Below are 19981 nucleotides of genomic sequence, written 5' to 3'. Positions count from 1 at the left end.
ATAAGTGATTTGTCAGGTATCTTACCAACAGCAGAATCGACTAAGAATCTGGATTAGTTACGACAGGATAACTGCTTGTTAGATTTAAGTGCTAATTGGAAGCGTACTTTGTTCAGAAATTAAGCTTTTACACTTTTGCTGCTCCTCAGTGTTCTTGATCTATTGTATTAGGACACCATCACTTAACATGCTCCATGCATAAAATTATATTTTCTCCAAGCGAACAAACTATTAGATTAGATATAAGGCCATTTGTGTTCGAAGAGCTTCCTCTTGACTTTCCACAGTTGCGTTTCAAGATTCAGGATTGCTTATTGTCATTCTTCAGCACAAGAGTGTAATGGAGAACAAAACGATTGTTACACCAGATCTGATGCAGCTGAAAAAAACACAGTAAGTACAAAGAACACAATTAAAAAAACAATGAAAGAAGACAGTGAATTAAAACATAAAAGCAATCTCATAAAACAGAATGTACAAGTAGCTGTTAGACACATAGACTGATTTATATACATAAGGTAGTGCCACGTGATGTGTATGTGGTGGTGGTGAGGTGGTTGATGGGTGGAGGGGTTGATCAGCCCGATGGTTTGGGAGAAGTAACTGCTTTTGCATGTTGTGGTTCTGGTGTGGATATTGCATAGCCTCTTCGCTGATGGGAGTAGGACAAGCAGTCCATTAGCAGGATGGGTGGGATCATTCATGATATCGCTGGCCTTTTCCCGGCAGCTTTCTGTATATATAATATATATAGCAGGCAGACTGGAGTCGGTGATGCGTTGGGCAGTTTTAGCTACCCGCCGTACAGCCCTCCTGTCTACTGCTGTGCAGTTTGCATACCACAAGTTTAGCCTGGGTTAGCATAACTGCTGTACCTTTCAATTGTATCTCACAAGATATGATTTCTGGTACTTGTTTTTTCCCCTTTTATGCTAATCTATGGCGCAACTTTTAGAATTAAAGTCAAAGTCAAAGTAGTTTATTATCATATGCACTAGTACATTGAAAAATATCACTAAGTGGAGATCAAAAGTGCAAAGTACGTTTATTATCAAAGTGTGGATGCAGTATACAACCCTGAAACTCATCTTCCCCACTGACAGTCACGACAGTCCCTGTGTTCCTTTATCTGGACTTGCACCTTTGAGTAACAAATAGTTCCCTGTTCTTACCACCAATATATGCCATCTCACATATACCTCTGTTCACCTTTAACTCCCAATTTTCTTCCCGCTCTGACAGTTCTTTAATGTCTTTTTGTAACTTGTTGCAATGCTCATTAAAAGACAAATTAAAGTCAAAGTAAATTTATTGTTAAAGTACCATATGATATAATATCCTACCTTGAGATCTATGTTCTTTCAGGCATTTACAGAAATATAAAGAAATACAACAGAATTTATGAAAAGCTATACATAAACAAAGACTGACAAACAACCAATGAGCAAAAGGAGACAAATAATGCAAATAAAAATAAATAATACTGAGATCATGAGTTGTAGAGTCCTTGAAAGTCAATCTGTAGGCTGTGGTGAGTGAGGTTATCAACACCAGTCAGGAGCCTGATGGTTATAGGGTAACAATGTTCCTGAACCTGGAGGTGTGGGACCCAAGGCCTCTGCACCTCCTGCCTGACAGGAGTAATGAGAAGGGAACACGGCCTGGACAGTGGGGGTTCCTGATAATGGTCGCTGCTTTCTTGTGGCAGCACACCTTGTAAATAAGCTCAATGGAGAGGAGGGCATTGACTCTGATGGACTGGGCTGCATCCACCACTTTCTGTAGAATTACCTAAGCTCTATCCCAGCCAAGCACCATCTGCAAATATACTCTTGATCCTAGAGTCTTGGAGTCATACAACATAAAACAGAACATACTGCCCACTGAGTCCATATTAACCATTGAACTCCCATTACTATCATCCCATTTTTGTTATTTTCCCTATAATCTTAGGGATTAGACACTTTGCCTTCTGTGGTCAAGCCAATTCTGGATCCACAAAGCAATGTCCCCTTGGATCCCATGGCTCCTTACTTTCTCAATAAGCCTTGCATGGGGTACCTTATCAAATGCCTTGCTGAAATCCATATACACTACATCTACTACTCTACCTCCGTCAATATGTTGTGTACATACATCTATTGATGCTTCTGGACACATCTTCAGTGATGTTCCTGGAATCATCGGGTGTTTCGGGTCTTTCAGCATCATACAACCTCCTCCAGGTGACCCAGCTAGGGCTGATCAGACCCCAGCTTGTGTCCAGATGGCTAGCTACTTATGACTCCATGGCTCCCCTCTTTTGAGCCACAGCCATCTTGAGGTCCTCTCTGCCGCATCGGTGGTACTGTGGATGGTTCTCCTCTTCCTCTCTCCCTCGATGCCCAAAATGCTGAAGGCTCTAACTAAGGAACGGGCTACGAATCCCCTACAACCAACCTCCACTGGGAGACACCTCGCTCTCCATCCAGCCTGCTGACAGTTGCTGACCAGTCTTGCGTACTTGGAGAACTTCCTTTCAAAGGCCTCCTCCAAGCTATCTTCCCATGGGACTGTCAGCTCCAGCAGCACCACTTGCTTAGTAGACTCAGACACTAGGACAATGTCTGGTCACAGGGTGGTGGCTGCGATATGGTTGGGGAACTTCAGCTGCCCTTTGAGGTCCACCAACAGCTGCCAGTCCCTTGCAGAGGTCAGAATGCCTGCAGATGTTCTTTTGGCAGGTATTGGCTGCTCCCCAGCTCTGACAAAGGCAATGGTCTGCTTGGAGGGTTGGGACCGCTTCGCCCACTCAACTCCTGCTCTGACGGCTTCGGCGATGGTCTTCAGGACCTGATCATGCCTCGTTTAGTCACATCCTCAAAAATTCAGTCAGGCCCGTAAGGCATAACCTGCCTTTGACAAAGCCATGCTGACTATTCGGAATCATATTATGCCTTTCCAAATGTTCATAAATCCTGCCTCTCAGGATCTTCTCCATCAACTTACCAACCACTGAAGTAAGACTCACTGGTCTATAATTTCCTTTCTCCCTTTCTTGAATATCTGGAGAAGTTGGCAGAAATTGCAAAACTCCTTACCTTTTGAAATCTGTGCTATTTGTTATTATGTTTTTTTTTGTTTTTAAATGCTCCTCAGTTCTTTCCTTTAGCAGGAATTGCATTTTATTGATGCTGCCCCAGTCTTACATACTGAGCTATATTTCCATGTACATGTTCTATCCAGCTTTTTAAACAGACACAGGATTTGAGATAATCCACAAGTCTTCTGGTGATAATACCATACAAGCATCACTTCATCATTTCCCTTTTTACATTATCAAGTTTTCTAACTGCATAATACTTGCAAAGTTTATTTCCCAGTCCTGACCTTTCTGTCGTCAGTCCCTCAGGACCTCAGCAATCTCTACCCATGCCATGTTTCTCCCAAACCAGGACTGCCCCCAGGTTTCCTGTTTTATTCAGATGCTATGTGCATGGTGGTACACAGTTTAACTATTTTTGTAGAAATTCCTCCCCCTTTATGCTTTGCCATCTTTTTCAAACTTGGGTGCTGTTTAACTCTTTTTGCTCGCTTGCTGTTGAGATAAAACCAAAAGATATAAGAGCAGAATTAGGCCATTTGGCCCATCAAGTCTGCTCTGTCATTCAATCATGACTGATTTAGTTTCCTTCTCAACCCCATTCTCCAATCTTATCCTTGTAAATTTGATGTCCTTACTAATGAAGAACCTATCAACCTTTGCTTTAAATATACCCAATGACTTGGCCTTCATTGCTATCTGTTGTAATGAATTCCACAGATTCACTCCTCTCTGGCTAGAGAAATTTCTCCTCATCTCAACTCTGTGGCTGTGCCATCTAGTCCTAGACTCTCCATCTTGGCCTTTCCATATTTGGCAGTTTTCAATGAGATCCCCCCCTTCATTCTTCTAAACTCCAGTGAGTACAGGCCCAGAGCCATCAAACATTCCTCATGCATGAATCCTTTCATTCCTGTAAACCTCTTTAGATCCTCTCCAACGCCAACACACGCTTTCTTAGATATGGGGCCCAAAACTGCTCACAAAGCTTGAAATGTGGTCTGACCAATATCTCAGCATTGCATCATTGCTTTTATATTCTAGTCATCTGGGTCATTCCATACATAATTCATTCCCTTGCTCTCTTCTTATTTTTGGTTTAGATTTAGTCTTCCACTCTTCCCTTTAAGAGAATAATGCATTTGCCACCTCCCCATTTACTGTCTTTATGAGGACACAGATGGAATCCCAGTACAGCAGAAGCCCAGTCCTTTATTACAACACAGGTGCCAGTGGCCCATGGAAAAGAACCACTCTTTCCCATATCATCCCTTTACCCATGCTTTAATTCTCCAGATCAGTCTCCTTCCTATCTGCATTTTGCACACAGTTCAAACAGAAATCAAATGGTATTCACCCTTGGGATCCTTACTGCTTAAATTTGCATCAAAATTCTGATAAACTTGCAGCAAGACCTCCTGCCCTCTTCTACCCATTTTGTTCCCAAGTTCCTCTCCAGAAGCTCTGAGATATCTCTGATCCTGGCACTGACTAGGTGACATGTGCAATGGGATCTTCATTCTTGCCCTGGGGACCACGGAAACCACCGTCTTGGATATTCTCGCTGCACATTTTCCTTCCTCATCAACCTTTGGTAGGTTTTTGAGCCATGGTGCCATAGTCTTCATTTTGGCCGGCTGTCCTTTCTTTTCTCTCCTTGTCCTCACAGAACTGACCATGCTGCAGTTCGGGGGAAAACAGACAGGCTGCTGGTTTACAGTAAGTGCTGGGGACTTGGACTTCCACGAGAATATCTATGAGTCTGTGCACTTTTGACATTTTTTTCATGGTTGAGTCAAAAAAAAAAGCTTCATGTTGAAAATTCTTGGTTTTCTCTCTGTTCTGTGCATCTGTGTTTTCCTTTACGAAGGTGTGAGTCAGTCCACAGAGTAAAAGTGACTCACAGAAATAAATTAATGCATGTTAGCACGAGAACCAAGGTTCTAGATCAGTGTCATACTTCAGCATATTCCAACACCTAATCAGGTTTCTCTTTGTCTCAGACCCATATCCGTCTGATTGAGAGGCAATACTAATACAACCGAGCTTACTGTTACATAATAAGCTACTTAAATGAAATGTGTTTTTTTGGGTTTTTTTCCCATAGAATGTGTAACCTTAACTATTCAAGCGAAAAACAAAAAGTTTTTGCAATGTTTTATTAATAGGCTGCTTATTAAGTGTGGTCATCACATGCATAGTCTGCTGTAATGGAATCTGTATAACTGAGGTAAAACAATAAACTCTTTTCATCAGAATGACAATTAACAGGATTATTTGCTGTGTCCTGTTCTGTGAATTATAATAATGCTTGTGTTGTTTGGTTGTTTTATTAAACGTGTGCAAGCCAATGGGGAACAAATCAAATCTTAAAAACTGTTATCTGTTAATTAGGTGGCTTAATATAATGATCGTATGATCATAAAGTTAATATGATTATATTGTTAGACATTTTTCCTGTGATCACTAAAGGAGAAAATAAATGGTCTGAAGACTGCACTGGGCTGTCACAGGACTGGGCCCTTTGGGAAACATTCAGCAACCTTGCTGCAGCATTGTGATGATGTCTGGATTTGAATTCTTGCATTCTCTGAAACCGAAGTTGGTTCAGAGGCCCTGAATTCCTCCTCTAATAACAATAGAGTGAAGTTGGAATTCAACAATGTGGAAATTTATTGGACACTTGCTTTCCTGCACTCAATGGCATCATAATCTGGTAACCAGTAGCAAACCATTGGGGGAGATGATGGGGTTGGTGAATTTCCATATTTTTGTAGATGTTACTTTGGTTTGGCATGTGGATAATGAAGGAGGGTCCTCCAGTGACACCAGTCTACAGTGTAGCCAACTGGTGTTCTTAGAGGACCTTTCTGTAATCAAAGGATTATGAGGTTGGGTAAGATCATAGAGATGGAATATACATTGCTATTAATAGTCTGGCTTTCATTGGATCTGTGTATCTAAAATAGGCCATTATGTGCAACAGAATTAGAGACTGGAAATGGAACATCAGTAATAGAGAGAGAGTTATTATGGTTTTATTGGATCTGAAAATACCAGTGAATTACATAATTGATTAGGAATTTAAAATAAAGAAGATATTCTAAGAATATTCAACTGTTTACAAAACAAGACAGGGCAACTGAAGCTGATTTATAAATGTCAACATTCTCATACCTTTCATAAATAAATTGCATCTGTCTCCAAGGCACAGTGCTGTGGGTAAATTGGCTTTTTATTGTCACATATACAGTGCCAAGTTAGAGTGAAAGGTTTTGTTTTGCACGCCACCCATAGAGATCATCTGACGGCAACTGTGCACTGAGGTAGTACAAAATAAAACAATAACAGAATGCAGAATAGTGTAATGGTGCAGATGAAGTGCTGTGTATACAGGCAATAAGGTGTAACGCCATCAGGAGATAGATTGTGGGGTCAAGTGCCCTTGTCGTACTAGAGAGCCATTTAGCAGTCTTATAACAGCGGGGTAAAAGCTGTTCTTGGTGATTCTTGCTTTCAGGTTTTTGCATTTTATGACCGACGGAAAAGAGAATACCCAGGATGGATGGGGTCTTTGATTGTGCTGGCTGTTTCACTGAGAAGTATAGACAAAGTCCACGGAGGGCAGCCTGGTTTCCGCGATCTGCTGAGCTGTTCCTTGCAGTCATGGGCAAGCCGTGATACATCCATGATGCCTTCAATGGGAGGGGGAGAAGAAAGAATCCGTGAAGCTCACTTTCAAGTCAACCAGGAGAACTTGTGAGCTTGTGAGTAGTCAAATTCAGTCTCGGTTTGGGAATAGACCTTGTACTGGAGATCAAGAGTAATAACTTAGCTCTTTGCAGTACTTAGTGAGAGAAATTTCTGTTCTTCCACCCTGGGTGTCAGAAAGCAGTCTGACAATTAGAACCTGCAGAGGGATGAAGCGGACTGTTGATGGTTTGAATCATCAGTGTATATGTGGAGAGTAAGCAAAGCTGCCAAAGGGCAGGGTGTATGTGAGGGATCAGAGGTGTGAAGGATTGATCATTAGGAGAGATGAAAGATAATGGTGCAGTTGTAGAAAGAGAACCCATTGCAGTTGATACTTGGGCAGCAAATGGACAAATAAGAACGGGCTAGATGAATGTAAAATTTCCCAGGATGTTGCACAGGAAGGAGAGATGTTGCCAAAATTTGTAAAGTTACAACAGAAGCAACAAATACTGTATTTTGATGTATGTGGGCAGATTGGAAGGACAGGAGACTGGTACCCGAGGAGAGTAAATGATCTCAGCTAATGTGAAAGTTAGAAAGGAATGTTTGAAGATCAAACATTTAGTGGAATAAGACTGAAGGAGCAGGGATGGGCCTCATGGACTGGTTGAGTTTGGAAATGGTGAGTAATATTAGATTAGTTGTCAAGTTTGATATACCGGTGGGGTTCTTGCCTCCTAATTAAAACATACTAAGTTCACAACTACCTCAGGGCTGCAAGGATATACAGTAATCTAGACTGACAACATAGAAACCACAAGGATATTTCACTGATGAAGATGTCAAATTGAGAGGTTAAATTGATGCTTTCCCTTTCAGATGGTAAAACAACACTGAAGAAGACAACTTGCATCCTGCTGTTATTTGTTAACTGATAGATTATCTTGCAATACATTATTTGGCTGGTATTTCATTGCTGTTTGTGTGGCTTCTATTTCCCCATGTTACAATAACGACTGCACTAAGAGATGACACAATACTTTGCAGCAATGAAGCCATGGAAGACAAGTTTTTATTTAGAAAAAATGTGCAAGAGAAATATATGGCTTAAATAACAGAGAAGTAGAATTTAAGTACTGGAAAACCAGATGTCATGAGTATCTGAAGATTATTAGGCAGGCAGGAGCTTGGTTTCTGGATTTTGGAATCAGAATTTTAAAAATTTAATTGAAGATTTGTATTTTGTCTTCCTCCAAAATTATGCTTTCTTTTCCTAATAGTTGCTGAGGTGAATTTCCATGAACTTCCTTTGATACATTAACCTGGTACATTAACCTTTGATACATTAACCTGTATTAATCAGCACTGGAATGTTTACAAATCATTCGAATCGTAGCCTTGCCTGACATCCACAAATATTTCAGCTGCTGGGTAAAAGTATCAGCTTCAAAACAAATTGGCATTGGAAACAGCAACCACAGTAAATATTTTTCCTCTTCTTTCCCCCATGGATTGTTCTGGCCTGATTAAAGCAGGGATGGGATAATCTGGCCAGGGTGGCAAGAAATAAATATTCAACTTCAAGAATCGTGGTCTTGGTAACCACTGTGATAATAGGGCAAACTGGGTGTTACCATTTTTTGGAAATAGTAAAAACAGCAATTAGGTAGTATAGGGATAAATTGATTTATAGTAACTGAATGGTTTTCCTTAATCTTAAGCATTTTTATACATGTTTTAATAAAAACGACAACTAGAAACAGGTAATATTAATTGATAGTCTGTTGTATTGTATGAATTCCACATGTGCACTTTTTCTAATAGGATTACCTCCAACACTTATTCGCTCTTCTTTCGGTGCACCTGTCAGTTCTTCTCTTACAGTGTCATTGCATTAATTTTGACATTGAGTCCCACGTTCACACCACTCTCTCATCAAGAAACCCTTCTCAGATCTTTTATTCCAACTGTTCATGGTGTTGTAAGCCATTTCTTGCAAGTGAAAAGATTTTCCCAGTGATCCATCTGTTGAACCTCATCACAACTTTAGAGATGTTTATTAAATCCCCTCAGATGTGTCGTTTCTAAAGATGACCCTTCAAGATTCATCCTCTCCCTACTGGCAGTTTGGTGATGCTTTCAGCCAATTTCTAGTGACAATATCCTCAGCCCTTCAACACCCAGTGCAGCATTTAAGTCCCTTTTTTATGCTGCATCATCAAAAATGTTCTCTTTGGGGTTAAATATTAAAGCCTTATTTATTGTTCCAAAGTTTCCCATTTTTAATAGGAATAGAAAAATTCTTCCACTGTTAACTATTTCTGGCAAAACAAATCAAGTTTGTATCTGTTATGTTTTGTAACTTCAAAACATTAAATTAATTCAAGAAAGACATGAGAGTCCAGGAATGCAGGTGTAACTTTGTCTTTACTTTGGGCGAGACGTGCACATATCATGTGGCAGCGTGATGATGTATGCAATTAATGTAATTTTACATGCAACCCGTAATTAATTATTTAAATGGACAAGAATAATTAATCAACAATATATATAATACAAGATTGCTCAAACATTATTGAAATACTAAACAGTGTCCTCTGTGGCTGTATTAGAAAGAAGCCAAGTTTCAATGGAGCCTCACTGACTCTGAAGCACCTTGGGCTATCCGGGGACTGTGAATTACAAAAGAAATGTATTCTCAGTTTAGCTGTACAGTTTATTGACTAGAATAGAATATCCGGGATATTTTATATTCAGTAAACCTCAGTATACTCAGTAAAGAGTACTATGCTCAAACTAGCCAGTTCAAAATAAATTTATTACCACAGTACTCCTCCCAAAAATTAGAGACTTACAAGCAAGATGCTGTTTTCCCCTAAGATGTGGACAATCTAATGTTGGTTTGCACAGTTTGAAGCTTCAACTCACCATGAGTTTCATGATGGGGTTCCCTGATTGTTGATAAATTAAAGGCAGCATGGAAGTCAGTTGCTCTGACAGCAGAACCCCAATCTTGATTCTGAATCCGCAGTGCAGCCACAACAGGGAGCTCAGTGGTTCTGTGATAGTGGTTCAGGAAACAAAGGAGAGGGAAGACAGGTTTCTCCTTTCCAATCTTGTGCTGGAAAGCTCACTCATATAATTTATCAGATTTAGCATGCTCACCTGTGGTCAAATAACCGAGCAAAATTACTGTTCTAGAAAATATTATTAACTACCTGGAATATTCCAATTGCCAGTATCAGAGTCAATGAGCTAGAAGGCGGAGGGAGGCAACTGCTTTAACATAAAGTCCTTAAGAGTCAGTCTGAAACAGATTTGGCCACATTCCATTGATTGGCCTTGGCTGCTACTAATCTCAGCTGCATTTGCCAAGATAAAGAACAACAGGATCCTGTAAACAGTACTCAGGGTTCCAGAGCAGCCTTTTTAACCAAATAAATCAATGTACTCTTTTACAGAAATGTTGAACTTACTTGAGTAACCAGACATAATATCCACAAGGAGCAGATATAGTGCTTTGAAGTTACATTTTCAACTGGGATACCTTTACAACATTCGGCCCTTGGTAAACCTTATGAAGGATCAAGATTCAGGAATTAACTTCATTTATATGTATCAGGAATTTGCTGTGGTGTGTTGGTCGGGCACGACATGCAACAAAAAAATAACAACATTCAACAATGATAGAAAATAAAGAATTATACAAAAACAAAGTTAAAGGTTAGAGTATCTATATGGAATACACTGTGCATAAATATACAGTTTAAATTCCACCATGTATTTATGTGTAATGCCCCGGTTAAGATTTCTACTGCTCTCCGGTGAGTATTTTATTTTAACAGGTTTCTGTAAGAGCAGTGTGTCCTGCTGGGAAGAGTGTTTTGGCTTCAGCTAAAGATAAGGAGCCACGTTGCCCAGCTTAGAAATGTCGTGTCAGCCAATCAGGAGTGGGATGGCACGGAACATTCTAGAGAGCTGGGTGGGTGGAGTTTTCTGAAGGACAGTAGTCTGGTTTGGGAACTTTTGGCGAAAGGTGCAGAGAGAAGAGCGTCGGGGAAGATGTCTGGAAGATCCCATCTGAAGGGGAGACCCTATTGCAAGGAATGCTGCATGAGGCAGAGGATTTCGCAAAGGGAAGTTCTACCTGTGGTTGGTGAGGAGAATTCAGCGCTGTGAGTAAAGCTACTCACAGCTACCTCAGAAATGAGCTCCAACGTTTATGTGCACATTAGACTGGTTTAACTGTAACGGGCCTTTTTATCTTTTTTTTCTTTCGTTGTTAACTATTTGATAAAGTTGAAAATTGGTAAATATACTTTCTTCATAATTTTATGCTCGTGTACGACCTGTCACTTCTGGGTTACCAATAACTGTGTATGGGAAGTAATAACACAGCTTTCGCTCAAATCGAGGTTCCTTCAATCAGAACATCCCGACGTTCCTGTTTGGTTGAACGCCAAATCATATTGATCATACCTGGATGTATATTGTTTATGAAAGGTGGCAATTAGCAGAGTTAGCTAATGAGTCGAGTTGGTGTATGAGTCCTGGTGAGAGGGTTGCATTTGTAGGGCCTTGTCCAGAATTTTGGATGTTGTGTGAATGTTGATCAAGGTCTGATTAAGCAGTTTATTGTATGTTTAAGCAGTGTTTAAACTTGTGTTTGGGGAAAGTCATAACTAAGGTACTTTATTATAGATGCTGCAGGGATTAGGGTTTGGTGTGATTCAAAGCGGTTATCCACAAGTCATGGTTGTGTTCTGAGCGGGGTGGGTATTAGAATTCCCGATGATCTGCAACTTAGAATGCTGAGTTCTGTAAAAGTATTAGAGAAAGTTACACTGGTTGAACAGTGTTTTGACAAATCAGCGGATAAGGATGTTGTGTTAGTCCAGGCTACCAGTGACGTAACTGAAGTCACACTGCCTGATAGGGTAGGGGAGCCTGAAGAGGTGGGGCCATGGGCAGTCCATATTTTTTGAGAAGGGTGGAATGTAGCTGAGGGCGAAGACTTTAAAGGCAAGTTGTTCTTATTTCTGCAAAGTGAGGGAAAGGAGTTGTCTGTTGTGAAAGATCTAATGGGTCCTGCAGCGGCTGATTTAAATTCTGAGCTGATTTCAGCTATTATATCACCAGTTGATAAATGCCAAAGTATACCTGTGGAGAGCCAAACTTATTGAAGTCTGAGAGTGTTCTGTACAGGAAGAAGAATATGAAGCTTTGGCAGAGCAGACATCTCAGTTACTGGATGAGGGATGGTGCTCCACAAACGCTCCACAATCAACATGACCTTCTCCCTTCAACAGCTACAAGTAAAATGCAGAGAGCAAAGACAACCACTCCAGGTCGCTTTCATTGACCTCACAAAGGCCTTCGACCTTGTGAGGAGAGATGCTGTTCAAAATCCTTGCCAGGATTGGTTGTCCCCCAGAGCTCCTCAGGATAGTTCAATCATTCCACACAGACATGAAGGGCATCGTTCAGTTTGACAGCTCTTCTTTGGAGGCCTTCAACATCTGCAGTGGTGTGAAGCAGGGCTGTGTGCTTGCCCCCACCCTATTCGGCATCTTCTTCACAGTCATGCTGAAGCACACCTTTGGAACATCAACTGATGGTGTCTACCTCCACACCAGATCGGACGGGAGGCTGTTCAGTCTGTCCCAGCTGAGGGTGAAAACCAAGGTTCATGAAGAACTCATCAGGGACATGTTGTTTGCAGACAACGCAGCCCTGGCAACACACGCTGAAGAGCAACTGCAACTCCTCATGGACAGCTTCTCAAGAGCCTGCCAGGACTTCAGCTTGACCTTCAGCCTGAAGAAGACCAACGTGTTGGGCCAAGGCGTTGAGCAACGCCCTCCCCCCGCCATTACCATCAACAACTCCGAGCTGGAGGTAGTTCACGAGTTTACATACCTTGGCTCCACCATCATGGACAGTCTCTCCCTAGACCCCAAAATCAACAGACGGATCGGACGAGCAGCCTCAACATTCGCCAGGCTGACAAAGACAATCTGGGAGAACAGAAAGCTGACGACGTACACTAAGGTTGCTGTCTACAGGGCCTGCATCCTCAGCACATTGCTTTACAGCAGTGAGACCTGGAGCTTCTACTCCAGACAAGAGCGGCGTCTCAACGCCTTCCACCTTCGCAGCCTGAGACGCATCCTGGACATCACGTAGGTTGACCAAGTCACCAACAATGAGATCCTGGCCCGCGCCCAGACCCTGCCTCTTCACCATGTTCCAACAGCGCTGTCTCCGCTGGCTGGGCCACGTACACCGCATGTCAGATGGGAGGGGCCCGAAAGACCTGCTGTACGGGAACTGGCCTCCGGCAAGAGAGCACAAGGGCGGCCTCATCTTCGTTTCAAAGATGTCTTCAAGAGAGACATGAAGTCACTGAATATGAACGTCGAGAGGTGGGAGGACATTGCAAGCGATCACTCTCGCTAGAGACTGGAATGACACAGAGGTCTAAAAAGAGAAGAGAAGCTGAGGCTTGCTGCTGAAGAAAAGTGCACTCATCGAGAAAACAGCACCAAGACAGCACTGGAGGACAGCGCCTTCAAGTGCAGTCGCTACAGCTGAGCCTGTCACTCCCGTGTGGGCCTCTACAGCCATGACAGACGCTGCTCTACCAACACAGACTGAAGCAAGACTTTCCAGGTGCAGGTCCATGGTCTTGTGAGACTAATGGATGCCACCACCATCACCATGGTGCTCAGTTAATATGAAAAAACAGTGACTGTAGAGAGGTTAAAAAGTTAAGCTGCTGAGGTGGTGAGGTCCTTAAAACAGAAAACTCGTTGGCCGCGTCTGTGGACTACATGCATGCATTAGAAAATGTTTTTGGCACGATGGCCCAACTGATCTTATGGTGAGGTTTAGACACACGTTCCAGGAGAAAGGAGAGAAACCTTCACCTATCTTTTCAGGTTAGAGATTCAGCTGCATTGCTTGTGCTGTAAAGGGGGCCAAGCAACTGGCTGAGATAAATCAATTAAGGATGGAGCAAGTTGTGAAGGGTGCACAGTCACATGAGGTGATTGCTTTAAGTATTCAAATATCTCATAAGATGCGCCCCCTCCCTTGTTTGTTGAGCTGCTCAGAAAAGTAAAAGAGGAGGAAAATATGTTGGAGGAGTGGAAGGCCTCCACTAGTCAGGCAATGTCCTCAGTGGTAGCCTCTGTTGCTGAAGCAATTCCTGATGCCACACGTGGAGATTTTGTAAGATGAAGTGGAAAAACCTGCAAGTCAAGGTATCAAGGTATCTCGGCTGACGTCAGCTAATGCTGCAACCAAGTGTGACAAGTCCGATAGGAAACCTGACCCAACCGTAGGACGTGCAAAACAAAGGAGTGGTGCTGAAAGGAGTCTTTTGATGGGGGAAACGACCAGTATTTTCTGTTACAACTGTGGAGAGGATGGACACATCAGGCAGGGGGTGTGAAGGACAGGAAAGCCTGTGGAAAGTAACCCGACTTAAACAGAAAAGTAATTTGGGAAAACTTGGAGGGAGCCAGTAAAGGAGTGGCCTGGCATTTCAGAGAGAACACGTTCTAATCAATGTATCAAGGAAAACACTAAAGTGCAAAACCCTATTCCTGAAGGCTTAGTGGGGGCAAGCTCCAGTGTATCCCTATGAATTGAGGGTATTTATGCCAGAGCCATACTTGATACAGGTTTGCAGGTTACTCTACTGTACAGATCCTTTCACAACCAGTATTTGACACATTTACCATTGATGACACTCAGTGCCCTGGAAATTTGGGGCCTTGGTACTGATGATTACCCTTATGCTGGTTACTTGTTGTTGAAGCTGGCGTTTTCGGAAACAGATGCTGGAGTAACTGAGGCTATTGATACACCAGTGTTAATGCCCAGATTTGGTTGAAAAAGGTGAAGCTTCCATTAGTGTGGGACCAAATACTCCTATTGTGAGAAGGCTCATGGGAGCCTGTAAGGAGAGATATGGAGAGAATTTTTAGAAAATTTTGTCCTTTCACCCGATGTTCAGAGCAGCTTTTGAGAATGTTCAAGTTCCTTCTAAGCAGGATGATGAGTATAGACGAGGAACTGTGTGGTTCATCCAGTCCAAACCCATCATGTTATGTCCAGGGGAAGTAGCTAGAGTGATGGGAAACTCCAAGTTCCCTGGAATGCCGGACACCGGGTCCCTCCTGGTGAATGCTCCAGAGAATCACGAAGAAGAGTTGTATTTACCTGTCAGAGTGCTGGTGAGACCTGAACCGCAGAAACCTTTGGCTGTCCGTCAAAACAGGATGACAGTGATTGTCAGGAATACCTGAGAGAGAGAATTTGCCATCAGACAGAAGATGCTGATGGCAGATCTTTTCCCTGTGATGGTAATGTTTTGTTTTCCGGTGAGAAAACAGGGAGAGAGACAGTGTTTTGGATTGGGAAAGTTAATAGTAAAGTTATTCAACTTTGGTGTCTCCCTGGTAGTGAGGAATGGAAAAGGAGACTGACTGAGAAGATGCTGAAGCTCGAAGATGTCCTTTCTACTGATGGGTTTTATGGTGGGTGCTCCAAGAGTACTTGCCACACTATTAGAGTGACAGAGGACTCCCTTTTCAGAGAAACGTCTTGATGGTTATTACTAGCGGAGATTGAAGATGTTCAGTAGTATCTGCTGAAATTGAAGGAAGCTGGAATTATCACTGAGTCAAGAAGTCCCTATGTGTCACCCATAATGATGGTGAGGAAGAATGAGAAGTTACGAACGTGTGTTGATTATTGGTCACCAAACAGGGGTACAGTCCCAGACCAATATACTGTTCCATGTATCGAGGATGCTCTGGGCTGCCTGAGTGGAGAAAAATGGTTGGATCTAAGGAGAGGGTATTATCAGATACCCATGAGTGAAGCTGATAAAGAGAAGACTGCATTCATATGTCCACTTGGATTTTTTCAGTTTGAAAGAATGCCCCAGGACATTTCAGGAGCACCAGCTACTTTTCAACATGTCATGGAGAAGACTTTTCTACTGATGAGTCCCTTTTCTAGGGACATGAGCTTGTTTGAAGTACTGGTGTACTTGGATGATCTCATAGTGTTCAGGTCCACCCTGGAGGAGCATGAGACGAGGCTACTGAAGGTGCTAGATTGCCTGAAAGCTGAAGGGTTAAAACTGTCACTGTACAAGTGCCAACTCTGTAAGATGGCAGTCAACTATACCGGATACATAGTCTCATAGGATGGAGAGGCGGTGACTACATGGCCAAGGCCCAAGAATGTGAGTGCCCTACGCTCATTCCTTAGATTCTGTGGGTACTCCTGGAGATTTGGGAAGGACTGGTCCAAAGTAAGCCACCGTTTGAATCAGCTTCTGTGTGGTTACCCTCCCTCAGAGAAGAAAGGGAGAAGAGCAAAAGAAAAAAGAAGGTAAGGTTTATCTTAGCCCTTCAAAGTCTTTCAGGGAAAGATGGGATGCGAAGTGTGAAGAAGCCTTGCAGCTGCTGAAAGAGTTGCTGAGTAAAGCACTTCTGCTGGCCTTTGCAAATCCCCAGTTGCCATACGTACTGCATACAGATGCCAGCCATGAGGGCTTAGGCAGTATTCTATATTAGGACCAAAGTAAAGGGTTGGGACCTGTGGCTTTCACCACTCTGAGTCTGCCACCCTCCGAGCAAAACTACCCCATGCACAAATTCAAATTTCTGGCCGTGGTGGATCAGGTGAGTGACTATTTATATGGTGCCAAGTTCGAGGTGAGGACTGACAACAATCCACTGACTTGTGACCTTGGTGAAGTTGGATGCCACATATCATCAATGGTTGGTAGCATTGTCTGCTTATGATGTCAGCCTGAAATACCTGCCAGGGAACCAGAACACTGATGCCGTTGCACTGTCCTGACATTCCCATGAGGTGCTGGAAATGGATGGAGAGTGGGAGGGCATTCCTGCCTCTGGTGTTTAAGCAATGTGCCAGTTTTCCACAGTGGGGAGATCAGAGGCAAAGCTATGGCCTGAGAGAGCTATGGATCATGTGGGGGCTTCTAATCATGCCATTCCTGAAGCTTATTGCAATTTGACTGTTCTGAATACAAAGCAGTTGCCTGCCGTGAGTCCTGTGGAATTGGCAGCAGCCCAGTGAGATGATTCTTGTATCGGTGCCATTTGGTCATCTGTTGTCAAAAGGGTTATGACCGAAATTGAAAAGACAAAACACCTTACTATACCCCTACTGATGAGGGAATGGGACTAACTGGAGTTGAGGAACAAAGATTTATATAGGGTCACGTCTCCTCCATACAGACCTCAGCATTCCCAGGTATTCTCAGCATTCCAGAAGTACAGGAGGATTGTATTAAAGTCACTTCAAGATGACTCAGGTCATTTGGGGTTTGATACAGCCTACGAATTGGTCCAAACTGGTTCTGTTGGCTCCAAATAAAGCCCGAGTTTGAAGAGTACTGTTAAGCCGTGCATCCAGTGTATTCGGAGGAAGTCGCTGCCTACAAGAGTCAGTCCATTATCTCATTTACAAAGTATGGGACCATTTGAGTTAGTGCATATGGATTTTCTCTCTGTAGGGCCCAATCCTAGTAATGTTGCAAATGTCTTGGTCATTATTGATGACTACACCAGATTTGCTCAAGCCTTCCCCACAAAGGATCGGAGGGCATCTGCAGTTGCCAAAGTGTTGTGGGATAAGTATTTTGTTCATTATGGCCTCCCGAGAAAGATACACAATGACCAACGAAGGGATTTTGAGTGTCGGCTCATACATGAGTTACTTGGAGTCGAGAAGTCAAGGACTATGTCATATCACACTCAGGGTGATCCTCAGCCTGAAAGTTTCAACTGGACATTGCTAGACATGCTTGGAACCCTGGATATCAGCAAAAAAAAAACAAATGGAGTCAGCACATTGGGCATTTGGTCTACTGCTACAACTGTACACAGAATGAAGCTATTGAATACTCGCCACACTATTTGATGCTCGGGTGTGAAGCGAGATTATCTGTAGATCTCTGTTTTGGAACTGACAGTGAAACCTTGCCACAGAAGACTTATCTCAAGTGTGTGTCTGACATGAGGAAAGAACTGCAAAAAGCTTATGAACCACCAGGTGGTTCTGCTACACGTAAAACTAAGGAAACAAGCAGATATGATCAAAAGATTAGGTACTCCCAGCTGATACCTGGAGACAGGGTTTTAATATGAAATTTGGGCCTACCAGGGAAGCATAGGTTGGTCGACTGCTGGGTATCTTGCACAGTGGAGAGCCAGATGCCAAATTTGTCAGTTTTCCGGGTGAAGCCAGAGGATGGGAACGGTCCTGTCAAAATTCTCCATCGTAATCACCTTCTACCCCTAGGGCTGGAAGTATGTGTTGACCCAGAGCTTGACACAGACCTACATCTAGTACGAGAACTCAGCACAGAAGGAGGGGAACAGAAGGGCAACCAGACAATGGCATGATTTCAGTGGAAAGACCTGAAGAGGGAGCAACCACTGAATACTGTACAGTCTCAAAGGATGAGGGAATGGGAACATGAGAAAATCTGCAATGCTGGAAATTCAAGAAACACACATCAAATTTGCTGGTGAATGCAGCAGGCCAGGCAGCATCTCTAGGAAGAGGTACAGTCGACGTTTCCGGCCGAGACCCTTCGAAGGGTCTTGGCCCGAAACGTCGGCTGTACTTCTTTCTAGAGATGCTGCCTGGCCTGCTGCGTTCACCAGCAAATTTGATGAGGGAATGGGAGTCTGGTATGCTTTACCTTATGCAAACTCCCCAAGAATTGATGGGGATTTCCGAATCTCCCAGCCCTGACTCAGATATAACGGGGAGGACTACCAGTGGACAGTCAGATGTGACAATAGAACGTGAGGGGAAATTGGGCTCCAATACAATTGGGAATGAAGCTGAGTTCAGTCAGCTGGCAGGAAGACAAGCATGATAGAGGGGGAGACGTCCCCAAGTAAACAGCTGCAGTCACAAGAAGCGCCTGAGGCTGAAGAAGCTGATGATTAGATAAGAAGGTCTCGGAGAATCAAGAAACACCCAATAGTGAGATATGTTACTGCCATTTACAAATGGATTGGAGGTCCTGAAATCATGAACTTTATTTGAATATTTTGTTACTAATAATGCTCATAGAAGGATGTGACTGTTTTTGGTGGGGGGGGGGTGGTGGAGAGTGTAATGCCCTGGTTAAGATTTCTTTCTGCTATACTGTGAGGAATTTTATTTTAGCAGTTTTATGTAAAAGCGGTGAGTCCTGCTGGAAAGAGTGTTTTGGCTTCAGCTAAAGATAAGGAGCCACGTTGTCCAACTTAGGAATGTGTGTCAGCCAATTAGGAGTGGGATGGCACGAAACATTCTCGAGAGCTGGGTGGAAGGAAGGTTCTGGAGGATAGTAGTCTGGTTTGGTTTTTTTTTTGGCAGAAGGTGCGGAGAGAAGAGCACCAGGGAAGATGCCTGGAGGATCCCATCTGAAGGGGAGACCCAATTGTAAGGAGTGCTTTTCAAGGTGGAGGACTCCAAGAAGGGAAATTCTACCTGTGGTTGGTGAGGAGAATTCAGTACCATGAGTAAAGCTACTCCCGGTTACTACAGAAATGAGCTCCAATGTTTATGTGCACATTTAGACTGGTTTAACTGTAATGGGCCCTTTATCTTTCTATCTCTTCTCTGTTAACTGGTTGATAAAGTTGAAATTTGGTAAATATACTTTCTTTATAATTTTATGCTGGTGTGCGATCTGTCATTTCTGGGCTACCGATAACTGTGTACGGGTAGTGTTTACACAGCGTTCACTCAAATCGAGGTTCGTACAATCAGAATGTCCTGGCGCTCCTATCTGGTTGAACCCCAAATCATCCCAACCCTCGACGTGTATTCCTACACTGTCTATGGGCAGTGTTTACACAGTGTTCCTCAAATCAAGGTTCCTTCAATCAGAATGTTCCTGTCTGGTTGAACCCCAAATCATCCCAACCCCAGACGTGTATTGTTTATGAAAGGTGGCCTTCTCACCACTGAGTCACGTGGCTGTTAACAGAGTCGGCTAATGAGCCAAGTTGGTGTAGTAGCCCCAGTGAGAGGGTTATGCATGTAAACGGTATTGTAACAAGCAGCTAAAGTGTCCATAGTGCAGTGATATCACTTTTTTTTATATTTAGAGATACACTGCAGAACAGGCCCTTCAGCCCAATGGGCCAC

At 43.0% G+C, this 19981-nt stretch overlaps 1 protein-coding gene across 2 annotated transcripts in view; it reads left to right on the top strand.

Annotated features, from left to right (window-relative positions):
* The first annotated feature begins 10821 nt into the window (after positions 1 to 10821).
* The window catches only part of fhod1 (formin homology 2 domain containing 1), a 333883-nt gene continuing 324723 nt past the window's right edge, over positions 10822 to 19981 (top strand). Inside the window, exon 1 of one of the 2 annotated variants that reach the window (XM_063066732.1) lies at positions 10822 to 10953. In XM_063066732.1, coding sequence (XP_062922802.1) covers positions 10841 to 10953 — 113 coding nt within the window. In that variant the 5' untranslated portion in view covers positions 10822 to 10840. The remainder of the gene's footprint in view (positions 10954 to 19981) is intronic. The other variant, XM_063066733.1, reaches the window with a different exon arrangement.

The sequence above is a fragment of the Mobula hypostoma genome, chromosome 14, assembly GCF_963921235.1.
Source record: "Mobula hypostoma chromosome 14, sMobHyp1.1, whole genome shotgun sequence".
NCBI classification, from domain to species: domain Eukaryota; kingdom Metazoa; phylum Chordata; class Chondrichthyes; order Myliobatiformes; family Myliobatidae; genus Mobula; species Mobula hypostoma.
This window is presented reverse-complemented; position numbering and strand designations above follow the sequence as displayed.